General features: G+C 35.3%; 2 protein-coding genes across 2 annotated transcripts; one reads left to right on the top strand and one right to left on the bottom strand.

Moving 5' to 3' along the window:
- On the bottom strand, positions 1,549-3,736 carry LOC104710689 (inactive LRR receptor-like serine/threonine-protein kinase BIR2). The gene has a single exon (XM_010427324.2). It carries the CDS (start codon positions 3,606-3,608, stop codon positions 1,788-1,790), a length of 1,821 nt encoding a protein of 606 aa, XP_010425626.1. The 5' UTR covers positions 3,609-3,736; the 3' UTR covers positions 1,549-1,787.
- LOC109124441 lies at positions 5,969-12,165 on the top strand. Its single transcript, XM_010427323.1, has 21 exons — positions 5,969-6,394; positions 7,242-7,293; positions 7,381-7,457; positions 7,531-7,664; positions 7,752-7,848; positions 7,932-7,989; positions 8,081-8,189; positions 8,290-8,413; positions 8,573-8,759; positions 8,908-9,230; positions 9,348-9,436; positions 9,543-9,613; positions 9,811-9,921; positions 10,006-10,071; positions 10,269-10,406; positions 10,504-10,609; positions 10,686-10,757; positions 10,875-10,933; positions 11,016-11,175; positions 11,317-11,468; positions 11,582-12,165. The coding sequence occupies exons 1-21, from the start codon at positions 6,342-6,344 to the stop codon at positions 11,852-11,854; spliced, it is 2,511 nt and encodes an 836-aa protein (XP_010425625.1). The 5' UTR covers positions 5,969-6,341; the 3' UTR covers positions 11,855-12,165.

Raw genomic sequence — 12,996 nt, 5'->3', positions numbered from 1 at the left:
TCAAGACTCTGCGGTTTAGTGGTAAGGATGTGAATCTGTTTCATGTGAGCAAGCGAAAAGTTCCAAACGGACCTGATCCTATCCACAACAGGTTTCTTCATCTTCTCTCTCAAATTTTTCGATCTTTCACTTTTTTTGCTTCTTTGAGTTTGCTATCAGAGATCAAGCCCTTTTAAATTTGTTGTTTAAGTACGTTTACTCAAAAACTAATCATCCTGTATTAGTGTTTCCTCAATTCTAGATTTTTGGTTGTCACTTTTACACAGATACCAATAAATCACTGGTTTCTAAAAAGATCATTAGCATGCAGAATTCTTCTTCTTTCCTTCTTTTCAGTGTCACTGCACATTTTGTGTTTTTTAAAGCAGATAAATGTTATCATGTTGTAGTAAAAAAGCTTCTTCTTTCTCTAATTTTTATGCCTTAAGAGAGAATTAAAGGCACTTGTGAAGAACTTTGACCACTTTAGTTAAAGTTCTTATTATTACTGCAGAAAGAAGAACTCAACTTTAACTAAGGCTTTTGTTTCAAAATTATTTTCTTCAGGAAAGCAGAAACTTCGAGACGGCCACCAAGAGTATGATGATAAAACTCTCTGTGTATGGTGTTTGCAAACTCTTAGGTCTTTCTACTGTCTTCAGACACAATAGTGAATTACGCGACGTCAAGAAGCTACTTTTTTTCCGGGGCAGCTCGATAACTTCAGATTCAGAGATATGCTATGAACTCATAGCTTTTGTGAAGTCTTGCTCTGTTTTGCAAGGTCTCTCTTACTTGCTCTGTAGCATTTGGGAAGGTGAAGTCATTGTTCTTTCTTTCTTCTTTAGGAACACTGTGTCTAAGATTGAAATCTTTCAGATGATTTGATGATGCAGATATTAAAGACTTTTTAAGGGCTTTGTAGGGTTTTTGTGTAATAACATTTGTATTAATTATTATAGGCTTATTTATGTCTTTATCTAACTCTCTGTTTTCCTCATCTTTTCTTTATTTTGCCTTTTCTTTTTTTGAATCTGTTAAACATTAAAGTTTGCTTTTTTATGTTTCCCTCTGCCTAAAGCAAACCATTAAACTAAAGTTGCTCCGTTTTCAAAATTTCAATTTCCCCTTGAATTACTGTATGTTGTTTTGCTTCTTAATAGATGCTTGTCCTTGCACAACTTTAGAATCACATATGTATTCATTTTTTGGGTTCTTCTGAACTTTGGGAATCTTATATATTCTCTGTGTATTTGAATAGCATCTTACAAAGTGAAAGATACGAAATGAGTGAGTGACCATAGATCATAGATGCAAAACCCCTCTCTTTCTCTCTCTCTCTCTCTCTTTCTTGCCTTCTTTAGCTTCTTTTCTGGGATTGATTTTGACTGTATCGAGAAGCAGACCCCCCTAAAGTAAGATTCTGCAGAGAAATCTTCTTTATCCTGTTCTGCACTTTCTTTTTGTTCTCAAAAGAAAACACAAGTGAAAACTTGTTTTGTCACTCTTCCAAGACTGCAGCCAAGAAAAAGAAAAAAAAAACCCATGTTTTGTCTCTTGCAACAGCTCTCTTCAAAATCTTGGTTTTGATCAGTAATAAACAACAAAGCAACGTAACATGTCTTTGAGACTTTGACAAAAGAGAAACACACATAACATATACACTTCTGTTTTTACAATAACATATATAGTGTCTCTCTACAAATAGTAGTACAAGGTGATACAGACAACAAATAATTATACTCCTGAAGCATCCTCAATATAATCTTCCATTTTTATGCCCTCAGTCCCCATCAGAAAAGTTCATTTCATACGGTCTCGTTCTCTTGCGTGTCGAAAATCAAAGGGAAGTCATCGTCTTGTTCTGAGAACGAGTAGTCTTGTTTCTCAGCAATAGCTTTCAGTGACTGGTATGCCTGAAACATTGACCATCTCTCTTTAGGTCTTGAACTCGCACAGTTACAAGCAATTTCAAGAAATTTTAAGATTTCTTCGTCATGTCCTTTCCCTCGAATGTTTTCATCGAATGCATCAGTGATTCTTCCTGAGCTTTCAAGCTGTTTCACCCAATCCACCAAACTCCCTTTAAAGCCTTCACCTCCTAGAGCTTTTACCCCTGTTGCCAACTCCAAGAGGACAACACCAAGTCCATATACATCACCTTTTAGTGAGGCTAGCATTGTTGTGGAATACTCAGGAGCTACATACCCAAACTCTCCTAAATCGCCCGTCATGAAACTGCTCTCGTTGTTATCCGAAGGAACCATAAGCCTAGCAAGCCCTGAATCTATAATCCTTGCATCGAAATCTTCATCAATGAGAATGACACTTGAACAAATGTTTTGGTGAAGTATAGGAGGTCTACACCCATGATGAAGCCAAGCCAAACCCCTTGCAGCACCTAAACCAATCCTAAACCGAGTCGACCAATCTAATTCAACCCCATTAGAATCCAGCAATGAGTGAAGCGTCCCATTAGACATGTACTTATAAACAAGAAACTTCTCTTCTTCCACAATGCAGAATCCAAGAAGTGGAGCTAAGTTAGGATGACGAAGCTCCCACAACTGATTCATCTCATACCTAAACTCCCTCTCCGCGAGCTTACACGTGCTCAAATGCTTGACCGCAAGCGCTGAGCCATCAGGAAGAAGCGCCTTATACGTTGTCCCGGTTCTAGTTGAAACAATAATGTTAGCTGAGCTGAAGTTATTAGTTGCAGCAATCAAATCACCAAACTTAACCTTAACCAAAGGCTTCTGAAACAAAGAAACTTGAGTAAGCTTATGACTACGAAGTCTCTGAGCCAAACTACTAACTCCTCCTTCGGTTGTCAAACCGCCTCTTCGTCTTCTTGTCCACTTCAAATGATAATACCACCAAATCCCAAAAGCCAACAACATTGATGCAGCAGCACCAAACACACCAGCTGCTATTATAATTGCAAGATTCTTTTTACTCAATCCACCACAGCTAGAAGACAAAGGACGACCACAAAGAGCTTTGTTCCCTTTGAAATCATCAGATGAATAACTCGGTGAGCTAAAGAAAGCAGGAATGCGACCTGTGAGATCATTGTTAGCTACAGAGAACCTCCCTAACCTCCCTAAAGCAGAGAACTGAACCGGGATTTGACCCGAAAGCCGGTTATCAGACAAAACCAAAGAGTTCACAAAGCTACACTTAGCTAAATCAGGAGAAATCTCACCGTTCAATTCATTGTTTGACAAATCAAGAGACACCAAAAAGGGTAACCAAGTACAGAGCTCTCTAGGGATGTTACCAGATAACTGATTGCTAGAAAGATCCAATTTTTGTAAACTCCCACAGTACTGAAGAGATTCTGGGATTTTACCAGATAAACCCATGTCTCTAAGCTCAAGATTGATAACCCTATTCTCTTGATTGTTCCAACAAGACACACCAACGAAATTACAGAGAAACCCAACAGTTGTGTTTCCAAAGTTCCATGATTTCAAAGCTCCTTGAGGATCTGTGAGAGAGCTTTGAACTCCTCGTAAGCATCTTATGTCGTCTTCATCTGCAGCCATGGAAGGATAACAAAAGCAGAGGAAGATGATGATTGATAAAGGAAGAAGCTTTCTTGGCTTTGACTCGATCTCTTCCATGGATGATGATGAAGTGGTTTCAAAGGTTTTTTTTTTTTCTGGGTTATGGGATTAAGAAGTAAAGATTTGTACTTTTTTGTGTGTATCTGCCAATGAAAGTCGCAGAGAGACAAGAAGCCTCTAAGTCAGACGTGTTGAACAGTCGTCTCAAGGATTATTATTATAATTATACTTTATACGACTACTTTGTTGTCTTTTTTTCTAATCTCTTTAATTATTATTATTCTTTGTTCATTCCTTATGACATATTTAGGATTACACACTATTTGCAATTATTAGTCCAAATGATATATATTTGGATCACAAACCATGTTTTTATCCATAAAGATAATTAAGATTACTTAATTCTTTTCTGTTTTTCTTTTCTTTCCAAATGAAGTGTACAACAGTAATAAAGTGGAGAAGAAGGTAAAATATCTACTGCATTATGTATAAATAAGTCCATGAGAATAATCTAAGTGGATTAGTAGAGATAAAAAATTTTGCATCTTAAACGTTTCTTGTGAAACCAGAAGAAGGTGAGTGACATGAATGTCAAACAACAGATTCACTATGCGTACGTCTAAGTGAGACTGTTACAGATGAACAAAACAGATCATGAGGAGCATATGTAATGTGCATCATAGTGGAGTTTGCATATTATCTTTGCTTGGATTTAAAAACCTCAACATCATCATTAATATGGTATCTATCTATGGGAATTGCATGTATGTTCTTATAACTGATACTATTATTGCACATGCAAGTGATGATATAAAATTTATAACTGTAAACCTTTTTGGTGAAATCGTGAGAGTAACTTTAGGTATGAATGGGTTTGGTATGGTCAAATATGCACTTTTGAATTAAACAAGTAGGAATTTTCAATGATATCATTTTAAATAGTTTATAACTAACCTACCTAGCTACCTATATACGATTACGAATACAACAATTGCGGTGAAAATAATAGGATCATCCATATATTTTAATGTGAATATATATACAATTTGCATATTTCGTTGGCCTCCGTTTCTTGACCAACGAAATCATTTGGCAGTTTACTCAAGTGTTTTTAATTGATGCACATACAATTATAGATTATTCTATTGTATTACTATAGTGGAAAACAAATTTTGCACTAATATTATCATTCAATAATTTGTATACGAAATTATAAGAATATTCCTTTCTTTTTTTGGTGGGATCTTAGGTCCCCTCTAGAAAGTCCAACATTCACTTATTTGCCTATGTTCACAAAGTTGGTTGACCGGACCTCTTGACACCCATACAAGATGGGCTCTGTCTCCGAGTCCGGGTGTTTCAACATATTTCTTCTACGGGCTTTCATTGCAACGCTGCATTTTATCACCATCTTTGGACAAGCATTTAATGACATTGTGCATTGTATGCATGCAACATCGTAACGATATATTCTCGTTTACTTCAAATTCAGTTTGGAATAGCAATAAGAGATCTATCCATCTTTGTTTTTTATTTGCTGGTATGGTTTGGCATAAACAATACCCTCATTAATTAGCCAGTTTGGGTTAGGTGGCTCACACAATACATGATCCAACCTAAAAAATATCCTAATTAGTTTGGATACATGTATGTTTTACTAACATCATACATTTACGTAATATTAGTAATATACACGATTATTCATACAAAAAAAAAAAAATATACACGATTTAAGATTTGATTTTATTTTGAGTTATTTGGATTGGTATTTACTATTTAGATAATTCATATTTAAAACTCAATATCTTACATAAATATATATATATATATATATATATATATATATTATTAAACATAAATATAAAATTGCGTAAACGAAAATTAGTAGTTTTGTTCAAATTTGAGGTTTCATATTTTCTTTTACATATTAGTCCTTACAATTATATATATATATATATATATATATATCTATCATAAGTCATTTTACTAATTAAGTCTTTTTAATTATATTAGTCCCAACAATTCTGTATCTCATAAATATAAAATAATTTTCACATCTATAATTAACTAAACACATTAAAATGAATACATAAAAAAAATAGAAGGATTCATCTATCATTTCAAAATGTATTTGCTTGAGTTTTGACCAACAAATGGATGTTTGCATTAATGGTTGAATTTTTGTGATTTGTTTTTAATTTTATTTATCAAATAATGTAACGTTTTATTAATTAAAAATTTTAAAATTGCTTGTAAGATTTTTTTTAATGTATGATATTAAAAAATTGGATATTTATGGATCTCGCGAGATAAATATCTGTGACGTGGCGGTAGATTGTGAACCTATCTAGCATTTGCTTATAGCTAAGCCTCTTATTGAGTCAGAGGGATCTTTGAATTGAAGAAAGATACTTTCTTTTGAACTCGAGATTAAAGCCGACCCGGATCCGAATATAAAGTACTTGACCCAACAACGCCAGCTCTCAACCCACTTCGGTGCTTTCAATTTCGCAAATTGCCGTCAACATTGTTCTGTTTGTTTACCGGAGAAGAAACCATCTAAAAAAAAACCCATTCGGAAAAAATTCGAAATTTCGTTTCGCTCGATACACGAATTTGAGTATTTTGTTTTTGTATGATTTTGATCCTGGGTGAGAGGGCTTACCGAACGTGGAACTGGATCCGATTTCGTCAGAGTTTCCTTTAAGCTTGGAGGAGAGAGAGATTATGAAATTGGGGTTATCTCGGGAGTGAAGGATGATCCAGTCAAAGGATTGATTTGAACAAATCATGTGGCTTTCTTTCTTAAGACCCAGAGATCGATTCTCCTTAGCCGAACTCAGGTTTTGTTTGATCGGCTTTTTTGATTTTTTTTTTTTTTTTTTAATCATGGGTTAGTTTCTGTTTTGTGAATTTGATCATTGTAGCGATTTTGTGAATTTTTATGGCCTAAAAATTCAGTCTTTTGAAGGTGTTGTTGGGATGTGTTTTTTTTCCTTTTCTTTGGTATTTGACTTGGGCAGTTTGCAATTAGGTTTCTGCTTAATGTAGTGTTTGATTGTTTGAATGGTGTCATTGATATTTCAACTCTTTTAAGTCCATCTTTCCCCAGTTTCAGTCAGGGGTCAACTTTTGCAGCCAATTTTGATAGGACAATGGACGTTTATTGAGATCTTAGTGTTACGAATTATGACATTTGGTGTTTGTTGATTATACTAGATGATGATGAAACCATAAGTGTTGAAAGTTTGTTCTTTTTGGTTTGTTTGTTTGATCGTCTTTGATTTTTGGCCAACAAGTTTTATTTGTGATTTTTCTTCTGTTTCATATTAATTTCAATTGTGACTGAGATTGGTTGCGAGTTTTGAGCGATTGTTTTTGAATTATATGCTTAAAACTGTGTCATGTTTTTGTTGTCATCTCGTTGGAATTGGAATGGGTTGTTTGAATTTAGTTGCTAGGTTTTCTTTTAGGATGGTTTGAATGGTGCTATTTAAGGGCACTGTTTAAGTTTATCTCACCAATTTCATTCAGGGGTCTACTTTATAGAAATTGAAACCGATTGGGTGGGTCGGAGGGACTATCTTGACCTTAAGAAAATGACTTGTTGAGATCTTAGTGTGACGACATTAGTTGTCTTTGTCATTAATTATATCAGATGATGAAAGTGTTGAAAATTTGTTTGTTTAGGTATCTGACTGACCAGCTGAGAAAAATTCAGATCGTGAACGAAGCCAATAAGGTTAGTGACATAAGTCTTTTACATTTTAGCAAATGTCGTGGCATTTTTGTTATGTTTTGATCTTTGATTACCGGGTGTCATTTGAAGGATCTCGTTGTCGAGGCATTGAGATCTATTGCGGAGATATTAACTTATGGTGATCAGCATGACCCTTCATTCTTTGAGTGAGTCTTTTTGCCAATTATCACTCAGCGCCCTTCCTATAGGCAGATATGTTAATATTTGCGATTGTTGCAGATTTTTTATGGAGAAACAAGTAATGGGAGAGTTTGTACGCATTTTGAGGGTTAGCAAGACGGTAACAGTTTCTGTCCAGTTGTTGCAAACCATGAGTATAATGATCCAAAACCTTAAAAGTGAACAAGCAATCTGTAAGTTCATTAGGGTGCAATACATTTTCTTACGAGAATTCCCATGACAACAATCTGTTAATGACTTTCTTTTGAAATTCCTTGTAGACTACTTGTTCAGTAATGAATATGTAAACTATTTGATAACATATACATTTGACTTCCAACACGAAGAGCTTCTATCTTACTACATATCCTTCTTAAGGTAATTTTTCCTGCTGTTATCTAGGCTTTAGGAAGTACTTACTGACTGTATCTGATAACTGTTCCTTTGTTTGCTTTATGTAGAGCTGTTAGTGGGAAGCTAAACAAGCATACAATATCATTGCTTTTGAAGACCGAGAACGTGAGTATTCTTTAAGTTGCAAATTCCTATAACTTTTATATTTTTTATGGATATTTTTTGCCATATTTTAATTCTGCGTTTCTGCGTCTAGGATGTAGTAGTTTCTTTTCCCCTTTATGTCGAAGGCATACAATTTGCATTTCATGAAGAGAACATGATACGCACTGCAGTTCGTGCCCTGACTCTTAATGTATATCACGGTCAGTCACTTATAATAGTTTTTTTCGATTTGTCATTTGTATGGTAAAGATAAGCAAAATTTTTAGCAATGTTTCTAATGCCGTCAGTTTGTTTTTGCAGTTGGCGATGACTCTGTAAATGATTATGTAGTTAGTTCACCACACACCGAGTACTTTTCAAAGTTAGTTTCATTTTTCCAAAAGCAATGCATGGATCTAAGTGCAATGGTGTTGAACACTCTAAAGTAAGATACAGTGCATTTTCATTTCCCAGGGAAATAAATAGCTTGTAGATTGATCATCACTTATCACAATCCCTTTTCATCTATCAATTTCTTTTGTTCATGTATGATCTGTATAAATTATATTTCTTTTGAAAGTTTTTCATTTTATCCTTGCTAAAGGTGCCCATCACCAGATTCTGGTGGAAAATTGTTCTCTGCTGTTGATGGGATCGAGGACACCTTGTACTACTTTAGTGATGTTATCTCTGCTGGTATACCTGATATCGGGAGGATGATAACAGATCACATTCTGCAGCATCTAACTCTACCACTTCTTCTCCCGTCTTTATGCTCCGAGGCTGTAAATGTACAAAATATCACTTTTTTCCTTTTAAAATCGTTTTCAGAGTTTATTTATTTGGTCCTTCATGATATTTTGTTAGCCTTGTTAGGTTTGACTATTTGCCAGAGTACCATTCTTATTCAGTAAAATATTGGTTTTGTTGTTATTTCAGGATATATCAGTTGATCCTGTCACTTCTCTCTATCTGCTTTCTTGCATTCTGCGGATAGTTAAAATCAAAGATTTGGCAAATATGACTGCTGCTACTCTTTTCTGCCCTGTAAAAGCATTCATTTCAAGTTCCCTAGTGAAACCTAATAGCAGCTTGGCTCCTCAACGCCTTACATATGGAAATGGGCATCCAGACAATGGTGTTACTGAGGAGGCAGATCAACAGTGTTCAAGCAATGCAGTCACGAGTGAGGAGAAAAATTCCCACGTTTGCAGTGAAGATGCTACCAAAATTATCTTCAACAATTCACATATTACGTTTAGGTAACATGTTAGCAAATAAGACGTTAAACAAAATTATGATAGTTGCCTTTTCATATGATGTTGTCTTAATAGTGTTCGCTTTTACTATTAAACTGATGGTCTTTTGTTTGTTACTAGAGAGACTTTACTTCGATATATTTCCGAGGGAGATGATGTGCAAGCTCAGGGTTCATTGTTTGTGCTAGCCACTTTGTTGCAGACGAAAGGTATTGAGAATGGCGTTGTGCAGATTCTTCTCGCCTTTTCTGGTGGTGCTGTGCAGATTATTCACACCATGTCTGTTTTTTGACATTTACATTTTATTTTTGGTAGAACTTGAAGAGTCAATGCTAGATGCTTTTGGCATTCTTCCACAGCGTAAGCAGCACAAAAAACTTTTGCTGGTGAGTTTCTGTCATTATCCTTTATCTTGTGCTTAATATCTTATCCATTAGATTTGCCAGGGTAATTAGCATCTCCATGGATTTTGTTACTAATATATTTTACTGGACCATCTACTATAGCATGGACAAAAATATATGCTTTACTTGTTGGACTGCCATTTTATTCTTATTCAAAAGTAAATTGGTATCTCTGACAGCAATCTTTGGTTGGGGAGGACTCTGGTGAAGAACAACTGTTTTCACCAAAAAATGGTTCTATTAGAGATGGTGTAAGTAGCGAACTTGATTGGTTTCTACGAAGGTTGGAGGTACTTCACAGCATCTCTTAATCCCCATCTCTTCGGTATTGTGTTATACTGTGATTGATTTATTCGTTCCAGTACCTTCAACAGGAGCAGTTTGGAGTACGCTGTTCATTGCCTGGGGCTGCAAGGTGCCCCCGTGTACATAGACATCAGGTAAATTATGAATGTTTGTAAACCCAAGTTATCAGCCTAACTTCTTTTCAAATTCCAGCGTTTTAAGTTCTATGTCTTGATTTAACTGTGCAAAAGTTCTTTCAGAGATGTCTTGATTTAACTGTGCAAAAGGTGTTTCTTTTAACATTACTGTGCACAAGTTCTTTGTCTTGATTTAAATAAAAAATGTGTTGTAGGTGGTGGATGCATTGGTCAGTCTTCTCTGCCGAGAAAACATATCTGCAGAAACATTATGGGATGGAGGATGGCTGTTACGCCAATTGCTTCCTTACAGCGAGGCAGAATTTAATCGCAAACATCTCAAGATGTTGAATGTATGTTGCGTTGAAAATGTTTCTTTTTTTGTTTGACACTTCTTCTCTTGCCCCTCTTCCTCTTTTTCATTATTTACCAATTTCCTGCTTATGGCAGGATTCTTATGAGAAATGCAAAAGTGCGCTTACCCAGGAGATTAAAGGTACCTGGCCTGATCTACTCATCACAGTACTGCTTGATGAGTGGAAAAAGTGCAAAAGAGGCAAGTAAAGAAGCAAATGTTGTATTTTATTGTATAGATATATTCAGTGAATCTGATACCAAATATCTTCTGACAGTGATCGAAGCTCCATCCCCTCAAAAAGAGCCTAAATCGGTTCTTCTCCAGCTCGATAGATTCTCATCAAATGGTAAAAGTCTTGTTACATATTTTGCGCAATCAGCTAGAAAACATATGTGAATGATATGGTTATTCCCTTGTTAAATCCCTATCTATACAAACCATTAACACTAAAGATCTTTTATAGATAACGCTGTTAGCGAATCATCATTCACAGCAGGTCAAAGAATGTGCGAGGTGGTAAAGGTATGTCAATTATTCTCTTTATATTTCTATCAGGCACTTTTCGTTATTTGTACAGACAAATGATATCAACCTTTCTCCTTAGGTTTTCGTGCTTCTTCATCAACTCCAAATCTTCTCGCTCGGTAGGCCCTTACCGGATCTACCTCCTATTCATCCTCCAGCCGAGCGATCTGAAACGTCTCGTGCCACAATTGCTGGTTTGGATGTTTCAGTCCCCAAACCTGGCACCCAACTGAAGCTAGGTAGGCACATGATGCTTTGATGCTTGTCCTAGTTACATTATCCAACAAACCACACAGTGTCCATGATTTATTAGAACTCCGGTTTGATTGGGTTGTCTCGGTATCCGAAGTTAATCAAATATTTGAACTTTCCTGGTGCAGTTGATGCTGTGCCCTGTAGGATTGCCTTTGAAAGAGGCAAGGAACGCGATTTCTCGTTTTTAGCATTATCGTCTGGTGTGTCTGGGTGGATTTTCCTTGCTGACCCAGATAATGGAATCATCCGTGTTACTGCACCTTTAGCTGGCTGCAAAGTACGTTATCACCTTCACTGTCTTCTTCTTTATTGGAAATTCTTGTAAAGATCACACTGCAAAGAGAGAATCTAACATGGTAAATGATCTATCATCTTTTGTTTGTATTTCAGCCCCGAATAGATGAAAAGCACCCGAAATGGTTACACTTGAGAATCCGACCATCTACGTTACCGTTGTTGGATCCAACAAAGCGAGGAGTCTATGAAAAGCTAAAGTCCAAAGGTCTAGTAGACGGGAGGTGGATATTAGCATTCAGAGACGATGAATCTTGTCACTCTGCTTATTCAATGGTTGCGGGTGAGATCGATCAACAATGCAGCGAGGTCGACAGAAGGTTAAGACCATTATTTGATCTAGAAAGAAAACATCAAGAAGATGAATGAAACATTTTGACGCCTTGTCTTCATCAGTTTCGTCTTCGTCGGGTTGAGATCTCATTCAAAAGTTTGGTATTGATCTTCCCCCACCCCTTCTTGAATATATGAAAACGCCCTGCAATTTAGATGCACTCTTAGGAGCAGCTTCCATGATTCTTTCAACGTACCCAATTTTCAGGTGCCTTGTTTCACAAGTTTCGTGTCCATTTTATTTTGCAGCTCTATATTTGTTTGTTTGTTTTTGTTAATTTTTTTTTTTTTTTGTAAAAGTGGTCTTAATGTAACATCATTGTATAAAATACCATTTGCTTCATCGACATATCCTCCTCTAAGCGACCAATATTGTACGGTTGCAACATAACAATATATGGAGATTCTCATTTCATCAGTAAGCTCCAAAAGAAAAAGAATAAAAACTTTATTCAGCTGATGTGTTCTTCCATTACCCATGCACTAAATTGCTAAAAAGAGTAAATTATGTTGTAATGTGATTCAATAAAACGGTAACTAATAAACCATAACCGTGATTTCGTCAAAAAAAAATAAACCATAACCGTGAAATGTTGTAGTAGTAATTTTCTAGCTTGGCAATGTGTTGGATATATTTCAAATGACATAATCTTATAAATAAGTAAAAAAAAAAATATTTAAAATCCCCAACTTTGAAAATACAAAATAAAAAATGATTTTTTGAAAAGAAAAGGTATATATTTGTTATAGTTTATGAAAAAAATCTACTACACATAAAACTTTTCTGGTATAGTTTTATTATATTATTTTTTGTATATTTTATGTATTAACAAAATTAGTTACTAGATATATCACAAATTTTGTTTGTCATATAATTTTTTTTTTTTGGTATATAATTGTCTTGTATTTTTTTTTTGTTGTATAACTTTTTGTTGTTATATTTTGTTTTTGTAAATTATACAAATCATTTATCTTTTTTATTTATTTATCAAATATACATGAAAACAAAAAAATATTATTTTTAGGAAAAAAGAAAAACAATATTTTTTAATATTTTTTTTTCTGGTCAACGCCGGTCAACACTGGTCAATGCCGGATTCCGGCCAACCAACCACCGGAGTTGACCGGTCAACACTGGTCAACGCTGGATTCCGGCCAACCAACCATCGGAGTTGAAT

The sequence above is a fragment of the Camelina sativa genome, chromosome 9 (assembly GCF_000633955.1).
Source record: "Camelina sativa cultivar DH55 chromosome 9, Cs, whole genome shotgun sequence".
Taxonomy (NCBI): Eukaryota; Viridiplantae; Streptophyta; class Magnoliopsida; order Brassicales; family Brassicaceae; genus Camelina; species Camelina sativa.
This window is presented reverse-complemented; position numbering and strand designations above follow the sequence as displayed.

Bases quoted from the DNA above. Each gene is read 5' to 3' on its own strand.
- LOC104710689 (XM_010427324.2), bottom strand. From the start codon at position 3,608: ATGGAAGAGATCGAGTCAAAGCCAAGAAAGCTTCTTCCTTTATCAATC.
- LOC109124441 (XM_010427323.1), top strand. From the start codon at position 6,342: ATGTGGCTTTCTTTCTTAAGACCCAGAGATCGATTCTCCTTAGCCGAA. The intron at 7,849-7,931 runs GTAATTTTTCCT...TGCTTTATGTAG, and splicing joins TACTACATATCCTTCTTAAG to AGCTGTTAGTGGGAAGCTAA. The intron at 11,176-11,316 runs GTAGGCACATGA...TTCCTGGTGCAG, and splicing joins TGGCACCCAACTGAAGCTAG to TTGATGCTGTGCCCTGTAGG.